Here is a 16,281-nt window from a genome sequence, read left to right as displayed (position 1 = left end):
AGTTCGGACTGTTGAGGGATACAATGAAGAACACAAAGTACAATGAGTCATAAGGACCTCCAGCCATTTAAGCTCTTCCTAGGCCTTGGATTCTGAATTACGTCACTTTGCTTACTAAGGTGCGGTGGTTGATGGTGTTGAGCCCTGCCACGGTGACAACACTACCAGTCAAAGTAGTGCATTGAATCATAAAGGAATTTAATCTCCTGCATTTAGTGTAAGAATAATTTGCTCTCGTCTTTTTAAAGGTAAAGTATTCATTTACTGTAATCACAGCTGAATAGTTGCTTCTACCAATCAGGGCAGTAAATCAGTCATGGTAATATTTTGTAATCTAATTTAGTTAAAAGATCGTGCTGTAATCCTGTGTGCCCATGAGCTGCACTGCAATTAAATTAGTTTGCTTATTATCTAATGTAGAATAAAGTACAACCTTATTTTGTAATCCAAAATAGGGAAGAATAGTCTAGCATAATCACCTCATGTATTTTATGCAGGGTAAGTACATTAAAATAATCTTCTGGAAACCGGTGCAGTCAAATACTGATGCAACTTGTGCTTCTGCCCCCCTTTCTGTATTTGTTCAATATCTGCCTGGCATGGTAGCTACATATGCTGTGTGTTTTGCCTGTGTGTTAGGGTGGCCGACACTAGTGCTCCAGTGTTACATTTATTCCATGCTTGATTCAAGCTCACATTGCTGAAGCTATGCTGTACTAACTCCTTCTCCTAAGGTAATATTGTGCTGTTGTAGCTAATGGTATACCAGTTTCTCGTGTCTCTTGAATCTTGCAGAATTACTAAATATTCAGTGCTTATATTGAAGTTAGATGACTGTTTTTAAAGTAATAATCATTTTAGAATGTCACAAAATGGTTCTTTTGAGGTGCACCATTTGAGATAGGCTCAAACATGAGGTCTTAAATTGTGCTATGAAGAATTGACATGGAAAGTAACAGCTCAAATATTAATTATTTAAATTGGCCAGTAAATCGCTGTAAGATTCTGTAAACTTAAGCGTACCATTAATCTGATATACTACTGTTCCACAGCTGAAATGCTATCCGCTCATTTCATTTAAATTCAAAATGCTAATAGCGTTTATTACATTTGATATATGTCCAAACAAATAGCTTAAATGGTCTTTGTTTTCTTTACTCCAGGTTTGACCTGTGGATGAGATGAATCATGATTTTCAAGCTCTTGCACTAGAATCCCGGGGAATGGGAGAGGTAAATATCTTTGTGGGCATGTTTTTAATATTAAGATTCGCAGTATGAGTGACAGAGGGCAATAACAGTGCTGTGTGCTTGTGAGGATGAAGCCACTGACATTTTGTTGGTTTTTCCGTGCAGTATATGTTTTTCTTTACAGTATTTGTCGATTATGTATGTTAAATTCCACTTTTCAGTGTTACCCTTAAAAGGCACGATGTCTAATCTGATTTGCTTGACATGAAAAGATAATTACAGTTACATTAAAGTCACCTTTTTGTATAACAAATATGTTGCTTTTATAATTAGATTTCACATGAATAAGTCGCAAACCCATGTAAGGGGCATTTATTAATTTGAATGCAGTTGGCTAAACAAGAATGAAAAGTAGAGCCATCTGGAATGTACATTTAGCTTACAAATGTGCATTGAGTATTACCCACGTTGAATATACCAGTACTTGGTGCAGCTTTAGAATGATTAAGCACGTGGACATTTGGCTCTGCCTTTTCACTATAAGACATCCCAGAGAAAAACTATAGCATTTTTTTCCCTTTAAATTGAAATCCATGTAAATTAAATAATTACATGTTGGCCTACAGCGCACTGAAATTTCAGTGGAAAATGGCATTTATTTTCCATAAACACTCCCTATGCAATGGGGTTTGTTCATTTATAGTTTTTCTAAAGTGTTTACAAGAAAGTCATTGAAACCTAACGTTACCCCCATACCATAACATTTGATCCTAGCTAAAATGTAAATTTTCCTAGTAAGTTTATGAAGGAAAGTCTTCAGGGGAACTGAGGGGGGGAGGGAGAGGAGGGGAGGGGGGTCGGGGGGAACAAAGACAAAAAATAATTTGTAGAGGTGGGATAATGCTCGCCTCCGTGCCTTTAATAAAATTAAAACTTTCCTTCATAAACTTACTAAGAAAATCTACATTTTATGACAAGACTGGAGGATCCTATTATGCTATTTCAAAGCGAATCTATCACATTTAATGAAGCATATTGAACAGGTTTACAATAAAACATTTTGAAAACATTATCATTAGACCAGTCAGCCGATCTGAGAATGTCCTCTAGACGGGAACCGGCCCAAAAAGCTTTAGAAGCCATAGCTCCCCTAGCAGAATGGGCCCCAAAGGCAGAAGTATCAATACCTGCTAAAGCAGGGGAGGAGACAGGTTTGAAAGGTTTTCTGAAGGAAATATGGAGTTGAGATGCGCAGGAAGCTCTCAAATCGTCTGTCTGTTGTTAATAAACTTTTAAACATTGGCCAACACATAATTTGGGGTGGTCAGGAAAGTAAGGATAAAAAGCTGAGGAAAGGTTAGTTTTGTACACCTGTGAACACTAAACCGAACACCTGTTGGGGTAAAATGACGAGCTCTAACATCAGAGAGACGTTTAAAAGAAACAAGGCATAGTAACATGGTAAGCTTGGCAGATAATTTTCTGAGAGGAAGCAAAGCGTTGTCCGGCCAAGAAACAAATGAAATACAGCATTCATGTCCCACAAAGAAATATATCTAGGTTCGGGTGTTCTCCCACTGATTTGCTGTTGATGTATGTGTGTAAAAAAGAAATGGCGGACCTGTGCGAGTTAATAGTACAGTAAGTCTTACCTTTGCTGGCTTCCGCTGCCAGAAAATTAACTATGAAAGTTACATCTGCTGTAATGGGATCAATGTGTTTTCCCACACACCAGCTATGCCAGAGAGACAAGGCTGATTTGTACACCTTTTTAGTTCCTGGAGCCCAGGAAAGGTTGATGAGGTTTGAAGCCTCTGTCGAAATAGAAGGGAAAGGCTGGGGTTCCCTGATATTTTCCAGGCTGAAAGAGTTAGGAGATTGTCTAGGATGAGGTTGTGAGGAAGGACAACGGGATTGGAGAGTGTAGGAAAATGGCTCCCTGTTGCAGTTAACCCCCACTTTTTGCCTGATATTGATGCTGACTTGACTGAGAAGTGTGCTGGGACCCTGCTAACCAGGCCCCAGCACCAGTGTTCTTTCACTTACAATGTAACATTGTTTCCACAATTGGCACACCCCTGGCACACAGATAAGTCCCTTGTAAAAGGTACCAGTTGTACCAAGGGCCCTGTGACCAGGGAAGGTCCCTAAGGGCTGCAGCATATGTTGTGCCACCCTAAGGGACCCCTCACCTAACACATGCACACTGCCATTGTAGATTGTGTGTGTTGGTGGGGAGAAAAATACAAAGTCGACATGGCATCCCCCTCAGGATGCCATGCCCACAAAATACTGCCTGTGACATAGGTAAGTCACCCCTCTAGCAGGCCTTACAGCCCTAAGGCAGGGTGCACTATACCACAGATGAGGGCATAGCTGCATCAGCAATATGCCCCTACAGTGTCTAAGTCTATTCTTAGACATTGTAATTACAGTGTGGCCATATTAAGTATATGGTCTGGGAGTTTGTCAAAACGAACTTCACAGCTCCATAATGGCGACACTGAATACTGGGAAGTTTGGTATCAAACTTCTCAGAATAATAAACCCACACTGATGCCAGTGTTGGATTTATTAAAAAATACACACAGAGGGCATCTTATCGATGCCCCCTGTATTTTACCCAATCCTTCAGTGCAAGACTGACTGGTCTGTGCCAGCCTGCTGCTGAGAGACGAGTTTCTGACCCCATGGGGTTGAGGGCCTTTGTGCCCTCTGAGGCCAGAAACCAAGCCTGCTCTGGGTGGAGGTGCTTCACACCTCCCCCTGCAGGAACTGTAACACCTAGCAGTCAGATTCAAAGGCTCAGGCTTTGTGTTACAATGCCCTGGGGCACTCCAGCTAGTGGAGATGCCCGTCCCCTGGACACAGCCCCCACTTTTGGCGGCAAGTCCAGGGGAGATAATGAGAAAAACAAGGAGTCACCCACCAGTCAGGACAGCCCCTAAGGTGTCCTGAGCTGAGGTGACCCCTACCTTTAGAAATCCTCCATCTTAGTTTTGGAGGATTCACCCAATAGGATTAGGGATGTTCCCCCCCCTCCCCACAGGGAGGAGGCACAAAGAGGGTGTAGCCATCCTCCAGGACAGTAGCCATTGGCTACTGCCCTCCCAGACCTAAACACACCCCTAAATCTAGTATTTAGGGGCACCCAAGATCCCAGGAAATCAGATTCCTGTAACCTGAACTACAAAGAAGAACTGCTGACCTTACAAGCCTGCAGAGACGACGGACAACGACAATTGCTTTGGCCCCAGTCCTACCGACCTGTCTCCAGACTCGAAAACCTGCAACCAGCGACGCATCCAACAGGGACCAGCGACCTCGGAAGCTTCCGAGGACTGCCCTGACCCCAGGCGACCCTCTGCCTAGCCCAGGTGATGGCTGTCCCGAGAAGCCCCCCCCTGTTCCTGCCTGCACTGCTAGAGTGACCCCCAGGTCCCTCTATTGTTTCCTATCTAAACCCCGACGCCTGCTTTGCACACTGCACCCGGGTGCCCCTGTGCTGCTGAGGGTGTGTTTTGTGTGCCTACTTGTGTCCCCCCCCCCCCCACCCCCCCCCCCTCCCCAGTGCTCTACAAAACCCCCCTGAGGACGTGGGTACTTACCTGCTGGCAGACTGGAACCGGAGCACCCCTGTTCGCCGTAGGTGCCTATGTGTTTTGGGCACCTCTTTGACCTCTGCACCTGACCGGCCCTGAGCTGCTGGTGTGGTAACTCAGGGGTTGCCCTGAACCCCCAACGGTGGGCTGCCTATGCCCAGGAACTGAGACTTGTAAGTGTCTTACTTACCTCACAATCTAACCTTTTACTTACCTCTCCCAGGAACTGTTGATTTTTGCACTGTCCACTTTTAAAATAGCTTATTGCCATTTTAACAAAGACTGTACATTATATTGCTTTTATTCAAAGTTCCTAACTTACCTGTGTGGAGTACCTTGCATTTTATGTATTTACTTCAAATCTTGAACCTGTGGTTCTTAAAATAAACCAAAAAATGTATTTTTCTCTATAAAAACCTATTGGCCTGGAGTAAGTCTTTCAGTGTGTGTTCCTCATTTATTGCCTGTGTGTGTACAACAAATGCTTAACACTACCCTCTGATAAGCCTAATGCTCGACCACACTACCACAAAATAGAGCATTAGAATGATCTAATTTTGCCACTATCTTACCTCTAAGGGGAAGCCTTGGACTCTGTGCACACTACTTCTTACTTTGAAATAGTATATACAGAGCCAACCTCCTGCAGAGAGTAGATCTGGGAAGGAGGGAATAAGAAAGGGGGGGGCCTCCTGAAGTTCCAGTTCCAGAAGAGTGGGAAACCACACTTGAGATTGCTAAAAGGGAGCGATGAGTAGCAACGTAGTTTGTTGACGTCGTACCTGAGCTAACACTTGGGCTATCATGATGAAAGGAAGGAAGGCATAGTTGAGGGAGGTTGACCAATCTTGAGAAAAAGCATTGAAGACTAAAGCTGAGGGATCCGGGCGCCAACTGAAAAACTGCGGAAGTTGAGTGTTGAGACGAGAAGCAAAGAGATCTATGCGAAAAGGACCCCATTTGAGAAGGATGGTGTGGAAGAATTCGGGATGAAGCTTCCAGTCGCTTGAGTCTCGAAAATGGCGAGATTGCCAATCCGCTACTGAATTGAGATTGCCTGGTAAGTACTCTGCATGGACGGAAATTCTGTCCTGAGACAAAAATCCCAAAACCCTTTTGCTAATTCCTCTAAAGGTTTGGATTTTGTGCCTCCCAAATGGTTGATGTAATGAACTGCTGGTATATTGTCCACCCTGAGAAGGACTGAACAACAAACCCTGTCTCTTGCGAGGCTTTTGATCGCAAAGGAACCAGCAAGCATCTCTAAACAATTGATGTGCAACCTTGACTCCTCTAGAGACCATGTGCCTCCAGTAGAGATTTGACCACACCGGGCTCCCCAACCCAGCAGGCTTGCATCTGATTCTAATACAAGATCTGGGGCCGATGCAAAGATAGTCCTGCCGTTCCAAGCATCTAAATGTCAGTTCTGTTCGAGAGACTTGATCTAGGGTGATACAGTCCGAATAAGCCAACCCTTTTTGAAGATGACAGATTTTTAATCTTTGGAGAGCTCGGTAATGTAATGGTCCTGGAAAAATGGACTGGATTGAAGACGATAGAAGACCTTCTATTCTTGCTAGGGATCTGATGGAAAGAAGAGAACTGCGCAAATTCTGAAGGATTTCTGACTTTATAGATTTTATCTTTGCTGATGGCAGAAGAAGGGTGGCTGAAATGGAATCCACTAGGAAACTTAAAAACTCTATTCTTTGAACAGGAATTAGGAAAGACTTCTCGTCATTGATAATGAAGCCGATATCTGTGAAAAGAGAGAAGGTTAGATGAGCATGAGAGAGAAGGGCCGAACGACTTTGGCTCATGAGGAGGCCCTCGTCTAAGTAGATAATTAATCTGACTCCCCGAGCTCTGAGAAAGGCTACAACTGGTTTCATAAGTTTTGTGAAATACCAAGGGGCGGAAGACCGTCCCAAAGGGAGAGAGGAAAAATTATGTTTGTTTGAGCCATTGGAATTGCAAAAACTTTCTTGAAGCTAGGTGCATGGTAACTCTGAGATAGGCATCCTGAAGGTCTAACCGAACCATCCAGTCGCCTTGGAGTAGAGAATCTCTGAGGTGCAGGATGGTCTCCATTTTGAAGCGACGGTAAACTACAAATTGGTTGAAATGTTTGAGATTGAATACGGGCCGTATCTTCTTGTTTTTCTTCTAAACTAGGAAGACTGAACTGACAAAACCCGAAGGGTCGCGGGGGCAAGGGACGATAGCTTGTTTTTGGAGGCATGATTGAATTTCCGTGGAAATCAGGTGTTTCATTTTCAACAAAAACTGCGGAGGATGAGGAAAAATTGATTGAAGATGCTCTTAGTAGAGCTCAATAGTGTATCCCTGCATGGTGTAAGACCCAAAGATCTGCTGTGAGTGACCGCCACTTTGGGATGAACAGTGAAAGATGACCCCCCACCACAGGAAGGTGAAGAGGATGACTTACCGGGCTGGGAAGAGAACTTGGAGCCTCTGCTGCCCTTGTTTCTGAAACCTCGATTCCTTTGGGGATAAAATTGAGGTCTGTTCTCTTGATAGGAGTTGGAGTGTGCGCCACGGGAACCTTGGTTATTATATGTTCGGCCGGCAAAGCGGTTCCTGCCTCTACCTGACCTGGCGAAAACTCGACTGGAGAACATCTTCTTCAGAGATTGCCTTGTCTAATGATGCAAACTTAGCAACATATTTGCTGAGTTCTTTGGTAAATGAATGTCCAAAAAGGAAACCTTCTGCTTTGACCCCTGCCCCTGAGGTTGCCAGACTGACAAGCTTGGGATCCAGCTTGAGCAAGAGCCCTTTCCTGCGTTCATGGGTTATAGCACAATTAGCGTTACCTAATAAGCAAACGGCTCGTTGCACCCATGACAGCTCTGCCGGATCCAAACTAGCATTTTCCAAACGGGCTGCTTCTGCCATATCAAAAATGCAGGTCAAGGGGCCCACAACATCCAATAGTTTGTCCTGGCAAGTGGACCAGGCCTTATCGACCCCTTTGCTTGGGTCTTTGCCAAATTTGGAGAAAAAAGTAATGAGGAAAGTGTCAATAACTGGGGTTGCTGAGATTTTTGAACGGAAGGAAGGACGAAGACATTCCGGTTTTAGTTTCGCTCGGACTTGCTAGTCAAGGGGGGTGCACAACCTGGAGGTCATATATTCAGCCACATGGTCCCCGGGTAACCAATCAGTAGAGTGTGGATGCTGAATGTCATTGGGGTCAAACATGGGTTCCTTATCCGCATCTCTGATTTTGCATGACTTGGAAAGCTCGAGGGTATCTAGTTTGGCTTTTTTAGGAGGAGAGACGAAGTCTTTATTATCAATGTCGGAAGCATCAGAATCCGGGTCATTGTCATGTAATTCGTCGTCGTCCGTGTCCAACATTTTTGAGATTATTATAGGAAAAACGTGTTTTTGGCTACACTCATTTTTTTTTAGACGATTTAGTTGAAACTAACCCCTCCCTTAAGGGAGGCCTTTGAGGAACCACGTCCTCTGTCTTGTGTGAGGAACCCTCACCACTCAATAGCTTTGTTTTAGTATTCTTGGAAGCACAAGGACGCTTTCTGCAATCCCCCGGAGATTAGGCCAAAATTGTCTTGGACACTAATTTTACCACAGAGTTTTTGACACTCTGTCCAAAGAAGCAGAGACTGCTTGCTCAACTGAGGTTGGGATGAAATCATTTACATTTTCCTTAATAATCTCCTCCTCCTCAATGGCAGCGTGAGAAATAGGGGTGCTGTCCATTGTACTGAAGTTGTAAGCTGAGGGAAGTAAAGGGACCAAAAAACGGTGAGGAAAGGGTTAATTTTCCTTCGCCAGAGACAGAGTAGAAAAAGGCTCCACCTAGGGGCGGGGAATCCACAGAGACGAAGGCTGGGGATTGGCATGGAAAAAAAGAGCTGTCGGAAGGTCCGACGCGAAGTAATGGGAGAAATTAGCAGGTAAAAGGTAAAAAAAAAACGCTTATCTGCATGTATATTGTTAAGCTGAGTGAGGATTTGCCCTTTATTCACCGCGACGTCAAAGGAAAATGGCGGTCACGCTGAGGAAAAAACAAACAAAATGTATTTGGGACACGTGCGCCGCGAGGGAGACGTGCGGCTACAAGCCGACAGGGAACACAGAAGCGTGATACAGCTACGTGCAAGCCAGCACTCTAAAACAATACACTTAGTGCCAAATAAGAAAACAGGATAATATAACGAATGATAATACTTATCTTGACTGCGAGCAGCAAGAAAAGAGGGCTGTTCTCAGTCAAGATAAGTATTATAGAGGCAGCCTGTTAGTGATTGGTGCATCATTGTGACTACTACTTGCTTCCCATTGGCCACTTTCTTTAGCCTCATGAGAGTTGTAGTTTTGTCTTGACTGCAGCTGCTATTTAATTAAACAAGAAAAGCATAAGAGCCTCCAGTCTTGTCATAAAATTCTAACCCAAGATTTGACAAAAAGAAATATTCGTTTTACTTTCTCCCACCCTAACCTAACCCTGACATTTACCTTAGCAGTGACCTTACTCCCTAAACTTGACCACAGCCATACCTTCAACATTATTCCTGATGAAACTGACCCTAACATTGATCGTGAGCCATAATTTAACCTTAATTTCTTCCACCAGCCTGTGCTTTCTTTATCTCACTCTCACCGGTTCCTTTTCTATCCTTTTCTACCCCTGCTTTCTCCTTTTATCACTGTTTTCATGTATTTCACTCTCTTCTCCTTTCTACATTTTCTGCCTTATTCTCTCTTGCTCTGAGCCAATTTATTGATAAAAAAAAATAGGTCCTGGTGCTTGTACAAATTAAGCACTTTGTAGCCCTAATTCTTAACTTTACCATGATCCCAACCCTATATTTCATGTTATTGGCCTACTACTCCAGGGGTGTGGAATTTATTAAAATATCTACTTGTCCAGGGGACAGGTTGCTTCTCAAATCTACTTGTCCTGTAAAAAGATCTACTTGTCCCTTTGGTGCCATGTAGTGTGGCGACAAATTATGGCAGCAATCTCATTATGTAAGAACTCTGATAATAGCCTCTCTGATTATGCCAGGGCTACTACCATAGTAGGGCTTGAATACTTGCAATTTCAATCCCTACTGTAGCAATTTCCTTATTTTGCCACCTTTCTGCAGATCTCCATACTGGGGCTGGAGGAAGCAGTAAGCAATAGTTCCAGGGCTGGAATGCCTTTGAGTCTGCAAACCTACTAACCTGCATGTTTTAAAGATTTTCACCAGCTTCTCTCTAATATTTTCCCATAATAAGAAAGGTTGGACATTTACTCCTGACAATGGCAGAATTAGAACTTCTTCCAGGGTTGGGAAGAAAGTGGCTGGAGGGAAAATGAACTTGCAAATGCTCAATAGATTTTCACATGAGCAAATCTACACATGCGTATTTACCCATGCTAAAATACAGTTCACAAATATTTTATAGGGGTACGACATATACCATGGGTGCACTTTTGTGACTTTCTTTAAGAATTTGGGGCCACATGTAGGTAGGTTCAGATTTGCGACTCGCAAATTGCGAGTCGCAAATCCGAATGTAGGATGGTGTCCCTGACACCATCTGTGATTCGCAAGGGCTTCGCAAATGCCCACCTAATGAATAATCATGAAGTGGGTCGCAATTTGCAACCCCCTTGCGAATAGCGGACCTCACAGGGATGGTGGCTTGCTGGAGACAGCAGACCACCATGTCTGTGACTGCTTTTCAATAAAGCAGTTTCTTTTTTTTTTTTGTAATGCAGCCCGTTTTCTTTAAAGGAAAACGAGATGCATTACAAAAACGAAAAATGAAACTTCTTCGTAAAAATTTTTCAGCTGGACCACTGCCTGCTCTGAAAAAATGTTTACAGTGACATTCACAATGGGGAAGGGGTCCCATGGGGACCCCTTCCCTTTTGCGAAAGTGTTAGCACCCATTTGAAATGGGTGCAAACTGCAAATGGTTTGCGCCCACTTTCGCGGTCACAAAACAATCCTACATTGCACTTCAAGTCGCAGTTAGGAAGGGAACACCCCTTCCTAATTGCGACAACCCGTTTTGCGATTCAGTAACCAGGTTACCGAATCGCAAAACTGGGTTTGTGCATCGCAATGTGCTTTTTGCACCTCGCAAACAGCGAAAGTCGTTGTTTGCGACATGCAAAAAGCTACCTACATGTGGGTCTTGGTCCCTAATTAGGTCTGATGTTAACAAAGACATTTTGTTTTTATTAAACTTCTATTTCTCTCTCTTTCGGCTGGCTTTACTGTGAGTGATCGCATTCTGCTCTTCCACAAGGAGCATATTGGCACACAAATTAGTTTTGTTCAGTGTCAGGAACTACAGTGGCAATCAGTGACGTAACGAAATTGGAGGGTGCCCCTTTGCAAAGAACATGGAGGAGCCCCCTCTCTAGACTCACTCAGGGCAGGTGCTGTGCTGAAGGGGCCCCCTGGAGGGCGGCTGCGGGGCCTTTGTTATGCCACTGGTGGAAACGTGTGCTTTTAGAGTTCAAAAACTTTTTGGGGGGGGTTTGCCAGTGTTTGTTACAATGTTGAGGGCCTGGTAGCTCCCACAACAATAAAGTGTTACAAAAGCCATGTCAAAACAAGACACGCATTGATGAAACTAAAAGACTTATAAAAATATGTCAGATCAGTTGGCTTTGTCAGTGTTTGTTTATTTTCATTCTTCCCATATTCGTGTTGAAAATGGTTACACTGATTTTCCATTAGAAATATTTTTGGGAAATACTAGCATGCATCAACACATTTTACTAAATGACACTTCATTTGCATCTAATCAGAGAGCATTCAGGGAGCATTATACTTAGCCTCATAGCCTAAACTTTTCAAACATGTGTATACACATTTATTTATTTTTTGTACTGGAACCAACGTCAGTAGTGAAGTGTGACCTTAAAACATTTATTTACAGCACTCACCCTAATAATGAAGGCTTTGAAATAATGAACCATAAATACAACTTCGAACAGCCTTATCTTATGGAAACACATTACCTCAACTGCAGAGAGTTCCACTCTCTGTAAACAAGCAGCCAAAGGGTTTGTGCTGCAGAGGGTTGGGCCTACTTGTCCCAAGGACAAAGTAAACATAAAAACTTGTTGCCCTTGACCCCAAACAAGATGTCCCGGGCGTCGGGCGATAGGAATTCCACTTCCCTGTACTCTAAAATCCTCTGGGATGAAGTGATAGGAAGTAGAGTTTTGCATGTTGTTCACTCAAATTATCATAGTAAAAACACTTCCTATGCTTCTTACCCGGAAAGCAATTTATCGGAGAAATAACTATTTAAGGTTTGTGTTTTTAAATCTACTTTATAAAAGAGTTTTTTTTTTTTTTCTTCAGCACTCCTCAAAATATACTCTCATTTACTCTCTAGAGATAATGCGCAGTGCCATCTGTATTTATTAGGCACATACATTTTAGCCCAGTAAGGCCAAATCAAGAGATTAAAATCGAGGACCATGCTTCATAGAACTGCAAAGTCATGATGTAATGATTAACTCTCACCTTGTTTGTCGCTGCCTCACCACATTTTCTGCTGTCCCTCCCCTCTACAACGAATCACCTTTTCCTGTACCGACAGTGTCAAAAAAGAGGCGCAGCATTTGATGTTCTGATGTGTACCTCCCTTAGCCACTATTCCCACTAATGTTCTTAAACATTTGTCTACTTAAACATAGCTATTTAAGATCCTTCTTATGATGGGGGCCTTCTCGTGATCCATTGTATGTACTGTTGATCAGCAGATTTAGAAAGCCTGCAGGATTAGGGTCAAATTTGAGGCATTTGCATCATACGTTAAGAGTAAATTTATTCCTTCCTCTGTGTGTAGTGTATTTGCTTGGACTTACCCGCCATGCTAAAATAAGATTTGTACATAATTGTCTGTTCATGCTTAATTCAGCTAACATTATCTGTTCGTTGTTCCTTTTTCCCTGTGTTGGCCTTGCATGCTGTTAAGGGTTTGTAAATGCCAATTATTATTCTCTTAACCTTATTGTCCTCTCCAGTATGAATAATCCTTGTTAAAGAAAGTTGATGAATCTTTTATGAACATGTGGATCACCCATGCGAAGCTTAGAATGCAGTTGAAAACCAAACAGCTTCTCTTGATCTTGGGCCCAAACTTCACTAGTATCTACCATTGTTATTAGTAGTGCCATCAACAAAAAGATTATTTCTGTGAAGACTGCACCTTAACAAGTATGGTCTATCAGTCTGGTGTATTACAAAGCCACGTGAGTCCTCGGAGAACTTGATCTTCGATATGTTTATACAAGTCTTTGGGTTTGACAGTGTGTTTTTATTCAGTGCTGCAAGAATGCCTTTTTGCAGGCCAGTGCATTCTGCTCCATCTTGTGTGCCTCACATCTTCTGGTTGTTAAAAATTTACATTCTTGCAATGTGCTCGATTCTTCTAGCTAACCTGCAATGTCAGTGACAGTGTCAACCTATTATAACACCTAGCATTTTATTCAAAGCTAAATTTGAAGGATGCACTTCTCTGCCAGCAGGACATCTAGTTGTGCGCTTTCCTGTCACTCAAGGACTTTTTTTTTTTTTTGTTTGTACATGAAGGACTGTTAATTTACATTAGTGATCTTTTTATTTCAGTAAGCCATTCAGCCAGGGTGCAGCTCTTGGAGCATGGAGCTGAACTCTCTTGCTTTAACTCATTTGTGATCTACTTACAGTGGCCCAATACTGGCAGGGTCCTTAGGCCTCTTACGACTAACCTGATCCGTTCATGATGTTTCAGTTCTTAAAACAAGCTTGTGCAGCCTCTCATCTGAAGGACTGCAAAAATCTGGAGGACTGCGAGAAAAGCTCCCCTGCTAGTTGGCCAGCATTCCAAAAAGCAGACTGACTTCACTCATTATTCTGGTACACATAGTACATTTTTATTAATTCCATTTCATTGTTGGAATGGTTATGTATAAAGTAGAAATACTTCACCATAACCTAACAGTATCTAAAAAGTTGACATTTACTAGATTACCCTTGCAGCCTAGCTTATTTTACTACTTACGTCTCCTTTCCCAGGAGCTGCTTTTGGGGAGAGGAAAAACTATTGCCATGGGAGCTTAAGAAATGATGCTAACGAAGTAAGCAGATCGTTCCTACATTGCCAGCGCCTTTGCTTGTTTCTTAACTATCAACAGTAATCTGTGATCCTCCAACTCTTCAAGTATCTGTAGGAAGTTGGCTCTGTATGCACTATTTCAAAGTAAGGAATAGTAGGCACAGAGTCCAAGGGTTCCCCTTAAAGGTAAGATAGTGGCAAAAAGAGATAATACTAATGCTCTATTTTGTGGTAGTGTGGTCGAGCAGTAGGCTTTCAAAGGAGTAGTGTTAAGCATTTGTTGTACATACACACATGCAATAAATGAGGTACACACACTCAGAGACAAATCCAGCCAATAGGTTTTGTTATAGAAAAATATCTTTTCTTAGTTTATTTTAAGAACCACAGGTTCAAATTCTACATGTAATATCTCGTTTGAAAGGTATTGCAGGTAAGTACTTTAGGAACTTTGAATCATTACATTAGCATGTATACTTTTTACATAAAACACAATAAGCTGTTTTAAAAGTGGACACAGTGCAATTTTCACAGTTCCTGGGGGAGGTAAGTTTTTGTTAGTTTTGTCAGGTAAGTAAATCACTTACAAGTCTCAGGTTTGGGTCCAGGGTAGCCCACCGTTGGGGGTTCAGAGCAACCCCAAAGTTACCACACCAGCAGCTCAGGGCCGGTCAGGTGCAGAGGTCAAAGAGGTGCCCAAAACGCATAGGCTGCAATGGAGAGAAGGGGGTGCCCCGGTTCCGGTCTGCCAGCAGGTAAGTACCCGCGTCTTCGTAGGGCAGACCAGGGGGGTTTTGTAGGGCACCGGGGGGGACACGAGTTCACACAAAAAGTACACCCTCAGCGGCACTGGGGCGGCCGGGTGCAGTGTAGAAACAAGCGTCGGGTTTGCAATGTAAATCAATGAGAGATCAAGGGATCTCTTCAGCGTTGCAGGCAGGCAAGGGGGGGCTCCTCGGGGTAGCCACCACCTGGGCAAGGGAGAGGGCCTCCTGGGGGTCACTCCTGCACAGGAGTTCCGTTCCTTTAGGTGCTGGGGGCTGCGGGTGCAGGGTCTTTTCCAGCCGTCGGGAAAGGGAGTTCAGGCAGTCGCGGTCTGGGGGAGCCTCGGGATTCCCTCTGCAGGCGTCGCTGTGGGGGCTCAGGGGGGACAACTTTGGTTACTCACGGTCTCGGAGTCGCCGGAGGGTCCTCCCTGAGGTGTTGGTTCTCCACCTGTCGAGTCGGGGTCGCCGGGTGCAGTGTTGCAAGTCTCACGCTTCTTGCGGGGAGTTGCAGGGGTCTTTAAGTCTGCTCCTTGAAACAAAGTTGCAGTTCTTTTGGAGCAGTGCCGCTGTCCTCAGGAGTTTCTTGTCTTTCTTGAAGTCGGGCAGTCCTCAGAGGATTCAGAGGTCGCTGGTCCCTTGGAAAGCGTCGCTGTAGCAGGGTTCTTTGGAAGGCAGGAGACAGGCCGGTAGGACTGGGACCAAAGCAGTTGGTGTCTTCTGTTCTTCCTCTGCAGGGGTTTTTCAGCTCGGCAGTCTTCTTCTTCTTGTAGTTTCAGGAATCTAAATTCTTAGGTTCAGGGGAGCCCTTAAATACTAAATTTAAGGGCGTGTTTAGGTCTGGGGGGGTTAGTAGCCAATGGCTACTAGCCCTGAGGGTGGGTACACCCTCTTTGTGCCTCCTCCCAGGGGGAGGGGGTCACATTCCTATCCCTATTGGGGGAATCCTCCTTCTACAAGATGGAGGATTTCTAAAAGTCAGAGTCACCTCAGCTCAGGACACCTTAGGGGCTGTCCTGACTGGCCAGTGACTCCTCCTTGTTTTTCTCATTATCTCTCCTGGACTTGCCGCCAAAAGTGGGGGCTGTGTCCAGGGGGCGGGCATCTCCACTAGCTGGAGTGCCCTGGGGCATTGTAACACGAAGCTTGAGCCTTTGAAGCTCACTGCTAGGTGTTACAGTTCCTGCAGGGGGGAGGTGTGAAGCACCTCCACCCAGAGCAGGCTTTGTTTCTGTCCTCAGAGAGCACAAAGGCTCTCACCGCATGAGGTCAGACACTCGTCTCTCAGCAGCAGGCTGGCACAGACCAGTCAGTCCTGCACTGAACAATTGGGTAAAATACAGGGGGCATCTCTAAGATGCTCTCTGTGTGCATTTTTTTTAATAAATCCAACACTGGTATCAGTGTGGGTTTATTATTCTGAGAAGTTTGATACTAAACTTCCCAGTATTCAGTGTAGCCATTATGGAGCTGTGGAGTTCGTTTTTGACAGACTCCCAGACCATATACTCTTATGGCTACCCTGCACTTACAATGTCTAAGGTTTTGCTTAGACACTGTAGGGGCATAGTGCTCATGCACTGGTGCCCTCACCTATGATATAGTGCACCC

The 16,281-nt window shown here is 44.0% G+C and overlaps 1 protein-coding gene across 4 annotated transcripts in view; it reads left to right on the top strand.

The window, feature by feature from the left end:
* The window catches only part of PUM2 (pumilio RNA binding family member 2), a 783,590-nt gene that overhangs the window by 26,151 nt on the left and 741,158 nt on the right, over positions 1–16,281 (top strand). For all 4 annotated transcript variants that reach the window (XM_069235995.1, XM_069235994.1, XM_069235993.1 and 1 more), the window contains exon 2: positions 1,164–1,232. In XM_069235995.1, the coding sequence (XP_069092096.1) occupies positions 1,182–1,232 (51 nt within the window). In that variant the 5' untranslated portion in view covers positions 1,164–1,181. The remainder of the gene's footprint in view (positions 1–1,163; positions 1,233–16,281) is intronic.

This window comes from Pleurodeles waltl, chromosome 5, assembly GCF_031143425.1.
Source record: "Pleurodeles waltl isolate 20211129_DDA chromosome 5, aPleWal1.hap1.20221129, whole genome shotgun sequence".
Lineage (NCBI taxonomy): Eukaryota > Metazoa > Chordata > Amphibia > Caudata > Salamandridae > Pleurodeles > Pleurodeles waltl.
Note: the sequence above shows the minus strand (reverse complement) of the source record. Positions and strands in the feature narration are given on the sequence as shown.